The 16,810-nt window shown below is 52.3% G+C and overlaps 5 protein-coding genes across 5 annotated transcripts; 2 read left to right on the top strand and 3 right to left on the bottom strand.

The window, feature by feature from the left end:
- Nucleotides 1–612: 612 nt before the first annotated feature.
- Nucleotides 613–2,853, bottom strand: STEHIDRAFT_66979 (endoplasmic oxidoreductin-1; the record flags this gene model as incomplete). The annotated part of the gene is made up of 10 exons (XM_007309522.1): nucleotides 613–874; nucleotides 948–1,102; nucleotides 1,215–1,469; nucleotides 1,536–1,600; nucleotides 1,660–1,917; nucleotides 2,019–2,082; nucleotides 2,145–2,210; nucleotides 2,282–2,365; nucleotides 2,446–2,562; nucleotides 2,662–2,853. 10 exons carry the CDS (start codon nucleotides 2,851–2,853, stop codon nucleotides 613–615), a joined length of 1,518 nt encoding a protein of 505 aa, XP_007309584.1.
- A 912-nt stretch (nucleotides 2,854–3,765) lies between these two features.
- Nucleotides 3,766–8,886, top strand: STEHIDRAFT_104632 (SCP160 protein). Its single transcript, XM_007309824.1, has 13 exons — nucleotides 3,766–3,909; nucleotides 3,987–4,463; nucleotides 4,514–4,571; nucleotides 4,776–5,706; nucleotides 5,776–6,039; nucleotides 6,114–6,282; nucleotides 6,366–6,614; nucleotides 6,686–6,793; nucleotides 6,858–6,983; nucleotides 7,057–7,439; nucleotides 7,508–7,859; nucleotides 7,919–8,426; nucleotides 8,503–8,886. The coding sequence occupies exons 1-13, from the start codon at nucleotides 3,892–3,894 to the stop codon at nucleotides 8,592–8,594; spliced, it is 3,735 nt and encodes a 1,244-aa protein (XP_007309886.1). The 5' UTR covers nucleotides 3,766–3,891; the 3' UTR covers nucleotides 8,595–8,886.
- A 796-nt stretch (nucleotides 8,887–9,682) lies between these two features.
- On the bottom strand, nucleotides 9,683–11,100 carry STEHIDRAFT_115359 (uncharacterized protein; the record flags this gene model as incomplete). The annotated part of the gene is made up of 8 exons (XM_007309825.1): nucleotides 9,683–9,748; nucleotides 9,825–9,939; nucleotides 10,005–10,194; nucleotides 10,242–10,338; nucleotides 10,420–10,555; nucleotides 10,685–10,727; nucleotides 10,791–10,988; nucleotides 11,055–11,100. The coding sequence occupies 8 exons, from the start codon at nucleotides 11,098–11,100 to the stop codon at nucleotides 9,683–9,685; spliced, it is 891 nt and encodes a 296-aa protein (XP_007309887.1).
- Nucleotides 11,101–12,269: 1,169 nt separating this feature from the next.
- On the bottom strand, nucleotides 12,270–15,312 carry STEHIDRAFT_67204 (uncharacterized protein; the record flags this gene model as incomplete). Its single annotated transcript, XM_007309544.1, has 13 exons — nucleotides 12,270–12,470; nucleotides 12,528–13,004; nucleotides 13,080–13,265; nucleotides 13,332–13,403; nucleotides 13,476–13,896; nucleotides 14,031–14,257; nucleotides 14,320–14,409; nucleotides 14,475–14,518; nucleotides 14,579–14,617; nucleotides 14,664–14,701; nucleotides 14,751–14,831; nucleotides 14,897–15,183; nucleotides 15,247–15,312. The coding sequence occupies 13 exons, from the start codon at nucleotides 15,310–15,312 to the stop codon at nucleotides 12,270–12,272; spliced, it is 2,229 nt and encodes a 742-aa protein (XP_007309606.1).
- A 276-nt stretch (nucleotides 15,313–15,588) lies between these two features.
- STEHIDRAFT_125501 (uncharacterized protein) lies at nucleotides 15,589–16,746 on the top strand. Its single transcript, XM_007309826.1, has 3 exons — nucleotides 15,589–16,440; nucleotides 16,513–16,656; nucleotides 16,725–16,746. Exons 1-2 carry the CDS (start codon nucleotides 15,639–15,641, stop codon nucleotides 16,617–16,619), a joined length of 909 nt encoding a protein of 302 aa, XP_007309888.1. The 5' UTR covers nucleotides 15,589–15,638; the 3' UTR covers nucleotides 16,620–16,656; nucleotides 16,725–16,746.
- The last annotated feature ends 64 nt before the right edge of the window (nucleotides 16,747–16,810 follow it).

Consider the following 16,810-nt stretch of genomic DNA (forward strand, 5'->3'; position numbering starts at 1 on the left):
TTCTTTTCCAAGAACGGCTTGGCCACCTTATGGATCCATGCCCTCTCGCTTGCATCGTTGAAGCAACCGAGAGCTAATCTATCATGCTAAAGGCGTGATCTTCCAGAAGAAATCATCGACAAGGTCGACGTCGGACGAAGAGATTGAGTGGTCTGGTTGACTAGTAGCGTCCAAAAATAAATTAATCATAGTCTCAGCTGCCCCATGGGCATAATTATATCACACTGCGGTATCCTACCGCAGTACCCACCTCCTCCACAACCCCCCCAGTGACCACTCACTCCATCATACCGCCCCCAATCAACCAACGGCACTCCATCAACACACCTTCCTCCTCTCACAAGAAAGACGAATACCACAACCAATCTGAATCCGCGGCGAACTTCGCAGCAACTACAACTCAGGTCCCCCCGGGCCCCTCTCCTTCCCCGACACCGTAAAAATCGAAGAAACCGTCTCCGCCACGTTCCTCACCACATTCGCCACTAGAGTGACACATCCGGCCGTGCTGTCCTTGCACGCTTGTATCCAAGGCGCCAGCCGTCGTTGGATCTCTTCGACAAAGTTCGATGACGGCGGTTCTGATGCGCCGACTGGGGGTGACGGTCGTGGCTACATAACAAAAAGACGAATCGTGAGGACGAAGGCATGTAAGGTCAAGAGGTCAAGATGCGGGATATAAAGGAGGACAAAACGAACCCGCTTCGCAGCATCCTCCGCATCCTTGATCAGCTTCTCCGAATCAGCAGCCGACGCCTCGCGCCATAACTTCCTAAACTCTTCCACGGCGGCCAGAGACTCGCTGAACCGGTGCAGCGTGTTGATCAGCGCGACGACTTCGGTGCGTTGGAGGAGGTTCGCGTTCGTGTGTGGGCTGCAGGAGTACACTCATTCATAAATAAATTTTTGCCGACCAGAGGATGGAGAGGGGAGGAGAGAGAACGTACTCAAGCGCTTTCTCGTCGAGCTCAAAGAGGATCTTGAGCGCCGTCGCGACGCCCGTCGTCTGCACTTTGCCCCAAAGCCTGCACTTATCGCACCCGACACAATCCATAATGCGCGTCACGTTCCTAAAATGCGCCTTGAACTCTTCTTTCAAAACCTACATCCCACCCATGCATTCAATCAGTTAACAAAGTGCGCAACCAACACCACCACAGAGTAATCCACAAAAAAGGAGTAAGACGCAAAAAACGAAGAAAGAAAATACTCACGTTCGCATTCTCCCCCCTAAACAACACCGTCTCATCGAACTTCCCCACATCCCCCGCTATCCCAATAACCTTCCCCAGCATCCGCATCGTCTCCGCGTCCTCTTCGTGTGTCCCTGACGAGCAGTAGTCGTATGCTTGGAGGTAGGGCCCGATGCGGGCGACGGCGCGTAGGAGAAGGACGGTGTTGAAGTAGATGTATTGGAGACGTTCGGGGTGGGAGGCGACGCGGTTCACGAAGCAGGGGAGGTTGGGGCCCTGGGGGAGGGATGAATGTAAGTAAAGTGAAGTGAGTGAGAGTGAAGCGGGGAAGGATGGACGTACCCATTGACCGGTCGTTTGGTTAAAGTGCTCATAGCAGATATGTGTCGATATCGACGCATGCAGACCTACCCACAAACTTTCATCAGCATCACCTACACTTCCTTCTCACTCCTAAAGAACTCACCAGAAACAATCTTATAATAAACCCTCTTCTCCAAACACTGCGCGCCCTCCTCTTCCCCCGACAACAGATCCGTCATCGTCTCCGGGATCGTCTGCGTCCCTTCTTCCGACTTTTTAGGATCGCTCATTAGGGAGAGTTCGGACTCTGACTGGCCGAAACAGTTCTCTTCGTAGATGGCGGTCCAGACGCGGGAGGCGGAGACGCCTGCGTAGCCTGTGAAGCGTTCGGGGTTGAGGGAGAGGTCGACGTAATCGCCCTCTGTTTTGTTTTATGGAGATGGGGTTGGCGGTTGGGTGGAGACGGTGAGTAGATGAAAGTCATGAGAGATGGGAGAGGGGAGAGGGGAAGAGGATGCGTACCGGTCATGTCATCGAAGAAGCAGAAATCTGAATCTCGGTAGTAACATCCCGGTAACGATTCCCTCTACAAATGGCTGAAGGTAAGCATACCCACATCAAAATTTCTATCGTGGAAGCGCCACGTACCTCCGCCTCTGGTGGCAACTCGAGTTTACTCAGCGCCTTCGCTCGCCACTTCTCTGGTATCTCGCTCTACAAGTCGACAGTGCAAAACATTAAATGGTACGCTCTTCAAGAATACGAGAGTAGGCTAAGAAACGTACCTCATCCACTGTGGCGATGACACAGTCTCTGTTCATGCACAGTGCGTTGTCCTCCCAGAACGGACATTCACGATACAGGTCTGCCTGCGATACGCCGAAACATATGCGGCGTCAGTAATGTTTCGTGGATCTCAAATGATGGGAGAGTGGGAAAGACAACGCACTCGGAAATATTTGAAGAACGGCGTCTGTACGAGTTCGTGTAGCTCTCTGTACAACTCGTCATTCACGCTCTCTATACTCTCATAGTTGCACATCGTGGTCTCTATTGGTCCTGTCGGCTACATCGCAACATACAATACATTGGAACATACATACATCAGCACCTAGAACCCTCCTCTCGTCCCTCTACGAACAAGGACAAGGGAAAACGTACTCACAGACTGCTCACAACTCGCAGTGTGTACCGGTTCGTGCTCGAGCACATTCTGCACCTGACCCTGCCTGACCAAAGTATTATCATTCAAGAACGCGGCGTTCGATTGAGCGTAGACTCCGTGGGTATGGATGTGTGTATTTGTCCAGTCGATTAGAAGGGCAAGCAGGGCGCTAGGGAGGAGGGAGGGGCGCATTGCAGTACTTTGTACTGCTCAGTAATCAAGTCTCAGGTTAGAGGTCGGGACTATGTAGTAAATCCAGCCCAGTAAAGCAGGTGAACCAAGTATTAGAGAGATGAAGAGAGCAGAGTAAGCCGTGAGTATTCAGGTGTGTATCGTGGCGAGGAGAGATCCAGCCGTATTTATGAGCGCACTCGGGATTGTAAATTGGGTCGGGGATGCTCACGTGGTGTGCGGAGGCGCGTCGCGCCTGGCCTTCGGTCGCCGGCGTCCAGAAAGGGGAATTGCCACGTCGACGGTGTTGGGTTTTCACGCTGGTCCAGAGGGAACTGACGGGATGGGCCATGGCGAGACGGGGCTGGGTGTTTGTTGTGCATCAGTGTTTCCTTTTCGCGTTTCATGCTCGCTCAAAATGCAGCGGAATAGGGATGAGTATTGAGTTGAACGGTTGCGATGTCGACTTGGATGTGGCGTCACCGAGACGGTACTCGCTGGTGAACTTGCTGGTTTGGTTTGGCGCTGACGTGGTCGAACACGACGTCGACTATTCGTCAGTTAATATTTCGATATTTTTGGATATCTTCGACGTGCACCCACGATCATAATAGGATTTGCTAACACGCTGATCGACGTTCACACACGCCGCCAGTATTGACAGCTGAGCACGAAGCACGTCTTACTAGCGCCATTTCATTGAATGCCTTGGCTAATAACCAGCGAGGAGCCATGCTCTCCATTGGGCTATTTTTGCGGTCAATGGTTGGGTTGTCTGTAAAGCATAATGCGAGAAAGCGAGAGTGTTACAGTTAATGCGAGGAGACGGAGAACATCGAACGTTCTCGGAAGAGACGACGGTTATTCTCACGGTCAGAGCCGGACACGTCGGTTCTCGAGTTGTGCCCACTCTCTACCTTTAACTTTCATTTCACCCCACCATCTCGTGTCGCCCATCAGCGTCTGAGCCTGCTAGCCAGTGTTCTTAGTCGCTCAGGTCTTCCACCCCCCGTCTTAGGTTAACGTTCTCCGGACACCCGTCTAACAAAGTATAACACGATGGCCGCAGAGCTCCAGGTCGGTACCATTTCTCCGCCTCCCTATTTCGCTGTACAATCACCTACTCATTGAGCTTTGACCCGGACACACAACAGAAGAAACACAGCGAGCTCGAGGGAACTCCGGACCCGTTCCCTTCTCTCGGTGATCCCACCCCGGTCTCTTCCAGGCCTGCGGCACGTACAGGCAACAGGCAGGAGCTCGACACTGACTCTCACGACGCCTTCCCGACTCTCGCTCCCTCTGCCGCTACTGCGAACAAGCCTGCCGCCTCAGCTTGGGGCAGTGCTCCCGGTGGTGGTGGTGGACCTCGCATCAAGCCCACCGTCGTCCAGCACCCTCAGGCGACCGAGTCCTTCACGCTTACCGCGATCGACCTTTCCTCGGCTGGAAGGGATGGCAAGCCGATGACTCTGGGCGATATCATGAAGCAGGTCATGAACAAGTTCAAGGTCAAGATCGAGGCGTCGACGAACCAGAGGACGAAGCAGACGACGTTCCATCTCAAGGCGGACTCCAAGAAGGAGCTCGAGAAGGGAAAGAGGAACTTGGTCTCGCTTCTTAGCCCGGTCGTGAGTGAAGAATGCAACGTTTTGTGGCGAGGCTTGACGCGTTTTCGCAGGTCTCTTTGGTTGTCAACGCTCCGGCTTCTACGATTTCCACCATCATCGGTCCCAAAGGTTAGTTTCTCATTATTCGTTACGTCCAGAGTCAGGCGACGCTCCCCTTCCCGCGGTCATTGCGTCGGCTATCTGTAGGGTTGTCCTTGTTCGACCGAAACTGCCATGGGGTAATGAACGAGAGAGTATCGTGGTCATCCACACGGTCGCCCGACCCCACCCGCACAACATGCCGTTATTTACGTTAATTAACAATTTTCCAAGGTGCTACGCTCAAGCAGATCCGCGATCAGACGAATGTCAGAGTCGACATCCCTCCCAAGGAGTCCCTCCAGAACGGACACGCGAACGGCCATGCCAACCACACCGGCGACGACGAGGACGAAGAGCCGACCGTGCCCGTGACGATCACCGGTCCTCAACCCCTCGCGTACGAAGCCCAAGGATTCATCAACCAGATCATTTCCTCGAAGACCTCTCGCACGACCCAACGCGTGCGCGACATCCCGGCTTACATCGTTCCCTTCGTGAAGGCCCGTCGTTCGGTATTCGTCGATGCCGCCCAGGGCGGTGACGTTGAACTCAAGCTCAACAGCGTCGACCGTGAATTCCAGGTCTCTGGTGATCGAGAGGCCGTCGTTCGCGTCATGGAAGCCGTCCGCGGGACCGTCGAAGCGTTCTCTAACAACCTCACCTCGGTCAAGATCACGCTTCCGAAGCGTCAGCACCGTCTGCTCGTCGGCAAGGCCGTCGACGAGATCATGGCCAACGGCAAATGCTCCATCATTGTTCCCACACCCGAAGAAACGAGCGAGGAAGTCACCGTCTGGGGTAAACCTGAGGATCTCGCTGCCGGACTCGGCGCCGTCATGACCAAGGCGAACTCGCAGTACATCCACGAGTTCCCGCTTCCCGGTCCTATCGCGCTCTCCAGACAGCTCTTGACTTATATCATTCGGACTGGGTACACGAAGACCCTCTCTGCGGCTCATCCTGGCGTGTCGATTTTCACACCGAACCCGGCTATTGTGGAGAAGGCTTCAGTGTTGAATATTGATATCGTTGGGGAGAAACCGGTCGTGGATGGGACCGTCCGTTTGGTTTCGGAGTTGATGGGTAAATTGATCGGTGCGACCAAGGAGGTCAACATCGACTGGTTGGTGCACAAGATCCTTCAGAACAAGAACGCGAAGAAGTAAGCACCCATTCTCTCCTCACCTTCTATGCATGAGTTTTCGTTCAACTTATACGAATATGTGTGCAGGATCAAGGCGTTCCACGAGAACAACAACGTCTCGCTCTTCTTCCCACCGGAATCGGAGGAACAGTCCAGTGTCCTCCTCGTCTACGATCCTGCCTCGCCTTCTGCCTCGCTCTCTCCCGTCGAGAAGTCCAAGAACCTCGAGGACGTCGCGAAGGAGCTACTCAAGCTCGCTCGTGATGCCGCGGACGTGAAGAGTCAGACGATCACGGTCGAGAAGAAGTGGCATGAGGCCGTCGTCGGCAAGAATGGCACGACTCTCAATGCGTGCGTATTTCTCGTACCGCGTTTGTTACTGCTGTGAGAGTACTGAAATGCGTTGGTGGGATTCGGGGTTGCAGTATCATCGGCGAGGAGAAGACCCTTTCGATCAAGGTTGGCGCTGAGGTCGGCGGCGAGTCCGAGGATGTCATTCTTGTTCGTGGCCAGAGCAGCGAGGTCGACCGTGCTATCAAGGAGATTCTCCAGATCGTCGAAGACGCGAAGAACGACCATATTCTTAGCGGACACGTACGTTCTGTTTCCTCCTCTCTCCCCACCTCGTTCCTCTGGATTTTTAGTCGCTGACGACTATACCTTACTACTGACCATAGTCTGTCGAGTTCGAGATTGATCGCGAGTTTGTGGGTCGTGTCGTCGGTGCCCAAGGCGCGGGTGTCAACAAGCTCCGCGACCAGCTCGGCGTCAAGATCGACTTTTCGGACGAGAATGACGAGAAGGAGAAAGACGGCGGGAAGAAGAAGAAGGCCGCTGCTCATCAGAAGTCTAAGGTTCAGATCGTCGGCCGTAAGGAGAACGTCGAGGAAGCGAAGAGACGTATCCTAAGTCAGGTCGAGAGGCTGGTAAGTGTTGTTTTTCATTCTGCTCTGGCTGATGTCGATGGTGATGGCTGATCTTTGTTGGATGTGAACAGGCCGATGAGACTTCTGAGGTTCTTAAAATCCCGAACCAGTACCATGCTGGCCTCATCGGACAAAACGGCAAATACGTTATTCGGTTGGAAGAGAAGTACTCCGTCAAGGTAAGGAATCATGAGCTTGCATCGGTCAGAAGGGACTAGCCTAACTGTCAACTGTGTACTCCAGATCACTTTCCCTCGCGAGACTGCTGAGAATGGTGAAGGCAGGACGAGGGAACACCTCAAGGCCGACGAGGTTCTCGTCAAGGGTGGCCGTAAGGGTGTTGCCGGTGCCAAGTCTGAGCTCATGGATGTAAGCATCTCACCCACCTCTTCACCATACACTTCGATAGAAATGAAGACTAATTTTTTCCCTCTCTTCTAAGGCCGTTGAATTCGAGAAAGAATCCAACAACATCCTCAAGTTCACTGTCCCTGACCGCGCCATCCCCCGCATCCTCGGCAAGGGCGGAGCCACCATCAACGAGATCAAAGACGACACCGGTGCCCAGATCGACCTGGACAAGACGCAAGAGGGCGGGCCCGTCGCACAGATCACCTGTCGTGGGACGAAGAAGGCTATCGCTGCTGCTAAGGCCGCGATTCAGGCCATCGCGGACCAGGTTGGTGAGGAGACGACGGTGGTGTTGAGTGTGGAGAGTAGGTTCCATAGGACTTTGATTGGTGCTGGTGGGCAGGGCTTGAGAGATTTGATCGTGAGGTGTGGAGGACCCGCGGATCCGAAGGCTCAGGCTGGTTTGGTTCGCTTGTGCGTGCTGCTTTCGTTTTTCCTTCTCCCGTCTCGCATTGGTATACTGAACTGCTGTGTCTAATTAGCCCGAGGCAAGGTGAAGAGCCGAACGACGAAGTCCGTCTTCGTGGTGACCCTAAGGTTGTCAACAAGCTCAAAGCCGAAATCGAGAAGGTCGCCGGCCAGCTCCGTGACCGTGTCGTACTCGCCGTCGACATCCCGGCCCCTCAACACCGTGCTCTCATCGGTCGTGGCGGTGCTAACCTCACCGAGTTCCAAACTAAGTACGGCGTTCAGGTGCAGTACCCTGGCTCGCACTCGTATCACCAGGCTGGTAAGCCTGTGAATGTGGCAGAGTTGGAGGGCGTACCGGCGGAGAACTTGGTGAAGGTGGCGGGACCGAAGGAGGCTGTTGACAAGGCTATTGAGGCCCTTAAGGTAAAGTCTTCGTCCAAGGGCTCTGAGGGCAAATGCTGACGGTTATCTGTCGACCATAGGCCCAGGTAAAGGCTCCCGCTCCCGAGATCATCGACACCGTCATCGTCCCCTTCAAGTACCATCACGCCGTCACCCAACAAGGCAACCTCTTCCGCACGCTCCGCTCCTTCGGTGTGCAGGTCGAACAATCCTCTCAGCCCTCTAAATCCGCGCTCCCCGCCCGTCCTCCCTCCGACAACGCCGCTTCTGCCCGCATCGACGACACCGACGCTGCAGAGCCAGAACCGGAATGGCAGGTCGTGCCGAACTACCAGGATGCGGAGGAAGGCGAATCAGAGTGGACCCTCAGGGCGAGGGACCAGGCTGGTTTGGATAAGGCGAAGAAGATGATCGAGGCGGCGGTTGCGAAGGCTGAGGGAATGACCACCGTTGGCTTTTTGACCATGCCGAGTAAAGTCAGCTTCCCGAGGATTGTGGGCGCGAAGGGCTCGAATATCGCGAGGTTGCACCATGAGACGGGGGCTGACATTACCGTCGGCCGCGAAAATAATACTATTGTCATTATGGGTGGGTCTTCTCTTCTATTCCTTCCCCGCTGTCTACTGTTTTACTGCCCGGTGCTGACTTGCAATACTTTATGCAGGTTCTGACTCGTCGATCGAGGCTGCCAAGGAGGCGATCTTGAGGACTGCCGCCGATACCGGCCGTCGCGGTGGACGAGGCGGAGACTACTAATCGACGTCAAAATGCTCGTTGTGCCTCGGCGCACGAATGCACAGTACTCGCTTGTATGTTGCTTTGCTGAATTCCGTATCGTATGCTTGCGTCCTGGATGACATTTAGTCATATATATTGGTGGGAGGAGGGTCAAAACTGGATGGAAGGATGGGTGGGGCTGGGTGATGGACGTTGGACGTTGGATGGTCGACGACGGCGAAGCGTCATCAATGTTTTCGTACTTGTTATCTAAGTCGCTGCATACTCGCATGGTTTCGGAGGAACACAGGCAATTAAACATGGTATTCTCATCATCGTACTTATTCGCGTTCATCCGCGAATCGAGTCCCCGTCGAACGTGGGGCTTGACCCATATTTTCCTCGCGCGAGTCACTCAGTCTCCTTTGGTTCGTGCACACCCACATAGTATAACATCTCTGGTGTAGACCTATGAAGTCTGTTTCTTTCGGTCAGTGGAAAAGTGTCTCAACGTCGCTCCCGACGGGTACTATTCTGCCACGCCAAGTTGGTATGGAAGTAGGACGGCCCACTTGCGACACTTTGACTTTTCACTCCCCGTCCGCGCGTCGCTCTCTATGAGAGTTGGAAGGAGGGTATATTCAGAGTACAATACGGTCCCATGAGGAACAATGGCGTATGTTTGACTACATAAAGTCCAAATATACAGCAAAAATATCGAGCTGGCTGCCCGAGAGGGGACGCGTCAAACAGTGACTCGGGTCCTTCACTTGTAGGCCACTTTGACTTCTATTGTTAGGCCACTTTACAGATCCGGATCAAGGACAGTACTGTATACCATCATAATAATTGTTCTCGTCAGTCATGGCCACTCCCGCCATTTGCCCAAAATTGCCAAAGAATGGACTCAAAGCTGACGAGATTCTGTTGTGTGGTAACTTTGTCCAGGTGGCGTGGACTCCATGATGGGTGGCACATATACATCCGGAACAGACTCTGGTCTCAGGTCGGACCATTTCTTTCGCAGTTGCAGAAGCACAATGAGAGCGGTTTGCCACATGCTCTATAAAGTCTGCATCAGCTTGTAGGTTCAGAGTACATATTACGAACGAGTGATAAACTTGCCGCTACATGGACCATAGCATCCCCCCAGTAGATTGCGATGTGAATGCACGACCATGGAATCGCGTAAACTATGATATATATGACCTTGAAGGATATGATATTGGCGACATTCATAACCGCAATGCATGCTAACCAGGAACTCACGACCAAGGAGCTAAATAATAGCCCGGATTCAACAAGCAGGACCAGCACATTTCTAATCATCGTTGTCGGTCGCTGCTCAGAGAGCCGAGCAGCGTTAGAATCTCGCAAGTGACTCCTGAGAAAATGGTGATCATATATCAGAGGCCAAAGACTTATACCAAACAGAAGGACGAAGCTGACCACATCTTCTGTGCAATGATACAAGTTGGCCATATGTTTGTCAATAGCGGTAGCCCATATGCAACTTCCAATAGGTGAGTGGATAGTGGGTTTCGTCTGTGACCAAGACGATGGTCGCTTTGAACAATGGACGTTGTCGTCCAAGAGATATTGAGTGCCGTAGATGCCAGTGCAAACTGAATGGCTAACACTGATGTGAGGGCAAGACATCGACATCAAGATAAACTACTAGCGTACCAAACGTCAGAAACACCACTGTTAAGATCCATTTTCTAGCCCTAAGACTCGATACGACACATGCTCTCCAGACGACAACAGTGTCGTTGCACGTAAGCTGTGAGGGGTGCCGACGATGTGTTAGTAGGAAGCGCATAAGGAAGTGAATCACTGTCATATTGAGGTGTTAAGCTCTCACTATGAGTAGGGTCATATAATCCAGGCTTGCGAGCAATCGATCTTGACTGCCTTCAAATTCGCCTTCGGTGAAAGACTCGTTGGGCCAATCCTTCTTCAACGCGTTCATTGACATTACAAATGACGTCGTCCAGTAACTGCCAGAAATAAGAAACATCACAAGAACAACACATAGTGTCAACCTTGCGGAAACTGTCTGTAGTCCTCTTTCACTGATCATCTCATAAGATTGTTTGTCAATATGTGACAGGATGATAGAGACATACTATAAGAGATACAGTGCCGGTATGACCAGACACCCGTAGAATCCTAAGCACATCTCAGATTTCAGCCACAACTCTTCAACACTCTTTACATAAAGCAAGTACGCACCGTATGCAAGCGTCTGGACAACGAGCGGTACAACAACACCGACTTCATTCGGATAGTGAGGTGGTAGACAGACATTTGACGCCATTTCATTATGCCGAATCTTATTGAAAGCCTCTTCATATACCTCGACGAAGCTTGGGGAAGCGCTTTTCTCGACGAAACAGATGAATGGTGAAGTTCTGATACCGTTCGAGGCAACTGAAAAAGGAGATATATGCGCCTCTGCAGCATTGCTGTTCAATTTGAGGAGAGTTAGCTGCTCACAAGGGTGCTGAAAGTCCTTGGTTTCAGATGTCATCACGGGTTTCATTGTGCGCTCCTATGAGCACGCATCAATCGAGAGTGTCAACGACGATCAAGCTGGATTCGACCTTGTGGAAATTCTTGGACGTCCCGTTCTGGAAGAGAATCCTGCCAGGAGTTTTTATTTATTCTGCTGAGACAAGTTTTAAGACCTGGCTCCATCACCTGTTGCACATCTGGAGGATGGCAGTAACGCAAAATAGTGGTCAGTCACCCGTCATGCCCTCCGACGCGTGGGTAAAACGTCAAACATTGTGATATCGTAGTCATCACTCCCGACTCGTTATTGTGGCGATGAGATAGGAGTGTGTCCGTCTGCGACGATAGCCAACAATCGTCGACCAGCTAACCAGTCTCGCCGTTGGTTTCAGGTACAAGGTCCGATCGGTGTAAGTAAGAGGCCGGAGGAAAGAAGTCTCACAATCCTGTCTTTGAGTCGCCCACAGGGGTTCTTTCTGATAGGAAAAAGGCAGCCATGAGCACGCGCAAAAGCTCTGCTAAGGAGCTAACGTAGAAGTCAGTACAGCTCTGATAGTGAGAATGTATACTTCAAAGCTTCAAGTCTCAGTGCTCTGTTAAAGTTTCGCTGTTATAGACCACAGTATTTTTTCGGTCAAGGTCGAAGTTGGGTCGAAGCTAAATTCGCACGGCCAGAGGATTTCCTACCAACGGTTGAATGTCACATTTAATGATATTTATCGTTATCGAGCACCGATCACCTGGGGATAATTCGAGTGTCAACTCTAGGTTACAAGGACAACGCTCAGGAAACATCATGAGGACTGACCAGATGACGACGGCTTCCCAGTGAGTAGTCGATATTGTTAGCCAGTCAGAGGTGGTCATGCAAAAGAGGTAATGGGACATGCTACTCCATGCTTTCCCATTGATTTTGGGAGGAAAATAAGGGTCGAGGACGTGCAGGTACTTGCAAACCACCTATTTATGGCATACTATACATCTGAGTAATGGGTGGTATCAATACATGACATGCACATTGCGACGGCCTTCATGTTAACCACCGACCACGTGAGGACGCCGCACGAGGACAATGAAAGAGTTGTATAAGCACACAACGAATGACAGCGAGGTCAAAGATCCAAACAAGCGTAGAGAAGTAACAAAGCACACACCACAGACAGAGACCACCGTGAAAACAAGTAGCAAATTGCCCGTTCACTCAATCGGCGCCCCATCGATGTCATCGTCCAGTGGTTCACCGTCAACATCTTCCTCGACCGCCATTGGCTCCCCATCCACATCTCCCTCCACCATCGGTTCCCCATCAACATCTTCCGTCAACGGCTGACCGTCAACATCATCTTCCACAGGTTTCCCATCTATATCACTTCCCTCGTCCATCGGTTCCCCGTCGTCCTCATCGTGGGCAGCGGCAGAAGGGACGGTGATAGAAGCAGCCGGAGCGAACGCAACGGGAGCAACGGGTACGACGGCAGGCTCGACAACTGCTTCAGCAGGCCTGAACGAACTAGCCTTAAACTTCGATCCAAACGCCGGCGCCTTCTCTTCCATCCCTTCTGCCACCACTCCCTTCTCCTCAGCTACATTCCCATCCTTCTCATCCTGTTCCACCTGTCCTTCCAACCTTGCCCTCAACTCCCTAGTAAAGTCCGGAGAAAAGACGATCCAGTCCTCCCACACATCCACAACGCCCGTGATTTGCTTCTTGAACGTCTCCGCCGTGATCCTTCCGGGAAAACTATGATAGATCGTCGAGAAATGGTCGAAGACGAGCCCGAGGCGGGATTGAAACTCTTGGCGGAATTTCCAGGCCATGGGAAGGGGCGCGGCGGAGTTGTGGAGGATGTCGCAGATGAGGTGCAATCGGGCGAGTTTGCGTGGGACGGGTGTGGAGTCGACGATGAGGGTTGAGATTATTATGTCTGAGACCTTTTCAATTGTACAGCAGGATGTCAGGTCAATTTAATCCTGGCGAGGGAACAAAAGGCAGGAATTGAGACGCACCTCATTCGCGGCTTCCGCGTGCTCCAAGCTGAAGGCCATGCATCGAGCGAGTTCGCCTCTGGTACCGGATAAACCTCGAAGCATAGCTTCGAACCGTTTTCGAGCCAGTCTACCAAGTTTGGTCTTTCGGGTGCGCTCACGCTCTGACTCTTCGGCGGAGTCAGTGGAGTAAATGCTGTTGTATCCCTTTACACAAAGAACAACGCAGTATTGAACTTCCGCCACACAGGAATGTAGAAAAAGAAATAATACCTCATCGTCGAATTGCAGCTCATCGTTAGGTTCACGCTCAACCAACGACTTGTAATACCTATGACGTCGATGCTAGGTATTTAGTGATCCACAGTTAGATATGTCCACCGATACTCAAAAAGACCGATACAATCCAAAACTCACGTTCGGATTCGTCAAAAATCGATACTTCGCATTCCCCTTCTCCCTCTCCTTCAAACTCTCCTCATACTTCTTTCCGTGCCCCTTCACCTCAGCAGCCACAGTCCTAATAAACGTATCTGTGACATCGTCCTCATTACTCGGCGAGCGCGCATGTCTACGTGGAGATCTGCTCCTGCGTCTCTCATACGACCTCGACCGACGCCGGTCGTGTGAGCGAGATCGGGACCAAGACCGAGATCTGGAACGGGAGCGGGAGCCGGTGTGACGTGGGCGGCCGCGCGGGGAAGGAGAACGAGCAGGAGAGTAAGATCGACTACGAGAGTGACGGCTGGAACGGTGGTGATACCTGTCTCTGGAGTCAGAACGTGAGCGTGAACGCGAAGGAGAGCGGGATCTGGAGTCGTAGTGCCGGCGTTTGTGTCTTGGGCTGCGATCGTGGCGGCCTCTCGAATGTGAGCGCGACCTTGAACGAGGTGCCACTGTGAAAACAAGAAATTGAGAAAGGTCGATACTCGTGCTGATATTTTCTCTTTTCTTCGAGGTCTGAGCGGAGACCTACCGAACATAGGCTTCGCCGCCACCGGGACGGCCTTGCTCCAACCCACCCTCAACACACTCCCGCCCCACTCGAACCCATCGAATTCGCGAAGAGCTTCCTCTGCGTCTCGCCGCTTCATGTAAGAGACGAAACCGGAGAGACCTGCGTTCTTAGTACGCCGACTGCTGGTCATGTCGGCGCCGGGACCTTGACCAGTGTCGCCACGGGGCCACATGATTTTGACCTGGATGGGATAGTGAGATTGAGGGCGAATTCCAAAAGGAAGGGAAAAAAAGAGGGACTTACAGAGCCAACAGGGCCTGCGCGAGCGAAGAAGATGCCGAGGGACTGTTCTGTGACATGGGGAGGGAGGTTGGCGACGAAGACATTGGACGTCTGTGAAGATGCGCCCGTCAGATCACACAATGAACTTCGGTTTTGTTCAGTGAACAAATACAAACCTCTGGGTCACCGCGGTCTTTACTGCCACTCTGGCCTTCGTACGCTGTGACAGTGTGTGTCACTTGAATGAGGTGATTCAGAGGATAGGGTATATGGGACGTACCTGCCATAGCAGTCACGGATCGCCCATGACCTATTGCAGCTAGGTCAGAGAACAAACTACAAGAGAAAGAAAGACATTGACACACCGGTCTTCGAATATCTGGCCTCTCTATCTGCTTGCTCTCTATAATATTGATTAGTGAGGACAGAGGGGAGTGGCGCGGATCACATACCTCTTGATCTCCTCTAGAAACGCGTCCATGGCTCGTTTACCCTTTGGCCTAGGTTCCGCCGGTGGAGATGGAGGCTGAATGCTAAAAGTGAATACTTGGCCAAGAGTGTATCATGTACCAAGCTTGCCTTTGAAGGGTCCTCAAACGCCCGCGCAGACCTAGAAGTGTTCTCTACCCTGTGTTGCGAAGGCCTATACACCTCCACATCCTGCCCTTCCTTCGAGCCTCCCGACTTCACAAAATTCGCACCAGTCCTCTTCTTGCTGACCTCCTCTCCCTCAAAAGCGTCCAAAAACTCGGCATAAGCCCTCGCAGCGTTTTCTTCTTCCTCCCTTCTCTTTGCTTCTGCGGCCTCCTTCTCTTTCTCGCGTTTAGACTTGCGTGCGGTACCTTGAGCATATTGGGATAGTTTTTGGTCGTCTACTTGTTTTGACTATTGTATGAGGGGTCGTGAGCTTGGAGTGAAGAGGATAGGAAAGGTTCGATCCGTTCGCACTGGGAATGAGGACTCTTCGTCATCATTGTCAAAGAATGCGGCCAGTCTCGTTTTCGTTTTGTCCATCGTACAGAGTTTCGGAGGTACTAAGAGTGTGAGCAGAAGTTCAGCAGCCCAAGCAACTGGCAATCGTCCTCCAACGCGTTTGATCGAGTGCAAGACACAGCGTGACTTCGTTGATCTGTCCTTTGTGGTGGTCACAGTGTGACACCACGATACAACCCTGGAACATGGCTCTTGACGTTTCCCAAACTGGCGTGCTGGATGTTGACCAAAGATGACGTAGCGCAACAGGACCACGTCTGGCTCGCCGTGTTCGACGTCCTCCGTAAATATCTTCCTCCTAACCACCATTGGACTCCATACGAACACCGCGCATCTTGAGGTCTCTCATGCCAGACCTACGAACATATGCACTTCTCGCCACAGGCGTCGTGGTCTCATGGGCCACATACCTCTCCATCAAGAACAACTCCTACCTTGACACGTCCAATCCGCTCCTCACAGCCCTTCCACATCCACTGCATGCAACTCATTACTTCGCGTCGAAGAAGAATATCCTAAATATACTCTTCATTAAGAAAGCCTGGGGATGGACAACTGCCGCGTTCTTCACCCTCTTCTTCCTCTCCACACCCAAATCCATCACCCCAGCCTCCTCGGGTAACACCTCCTGGACATTCCGAAGACTGCTACAATATGTACTTGCAACCGCCTGTTGGCTTTTCTTCTCCGCTTGGTTCTTTGGACCACCCGTTCTGGATAGACTCATCACCGCCTCAGGCGGAGAGTGCGTCCTTCACCTCCCAGGCCCACACGGAGCCTACATCCCCGTCCCTCCACAATACTGCACCGACCGTATACGGATATCTCCCGCCACACATCCCGAACTTTTCCCCTCGCCCCTCATCAGCGCTGCCGACCTCCTCTCCAAAACAGGAACACACGCTGAATGGGCCGGTATTCCTAGACTGAGAAGGGGTCACGACGTGTCAGGCCACATCTTCTTGTTGACGTTGTCGATATGTTTCTTGGCGGATCAGCTGAGACAAACGTGGCAGGCAAAGGGGAAGAAAGGGGAATGGTGGGCTGTGGGTGTGTTGACGAATGCAGGCATGATCGGGCTTTGGTTGTTTGCGAGTTGGGTGACGAGTTTATATTTCCATTCCCCGTTCGAGAAAGTTACAGGGTATCGTACGTGTCTTTCGCGTTTCTATCAGCATGTTTTTGGCATATGGTACTAAAATCTTTGTGCGCGGCTCGCAGTCCTTGGCGTTGCATGCTTCGCTGTCACGCAGATCCCATTACTCCTGTCAAACGATGTTCCCACTTCCACCAAAGTACCAGCTCCCACCGAAGTTAGAGATGAATAGAGCCAAGGCGGATGTTTTATTTCCACACCGTCTCTTTGTGCGTGCTTATCTACTTGGGCTTCATGATGAACAGTCGCTAACGAGGTCGCTGGATATCGACTACAGGATGTCGCTACGTCAGATACGACCCAAGAACCTTTTCTGTTCTGATGCATGTTCAATGGTTGTACACCATCAACACTTAATGTATC

Source organism: Stereum hirsutum, assembly GCF_000264905.1.
Source record: "Stereum hirsutum FP-91666 SS1 unplaced genomic scaffold STEHIscaffold_18, whole genome shotgun sequence".
NCBI classification, from domain to species: domain Eukaryota; kingdom Fungi; phylum Basidiomycota; class Agaricomycetes; order Russulales; family Stereaceae; genus Stereum; species Stereum hirsutum.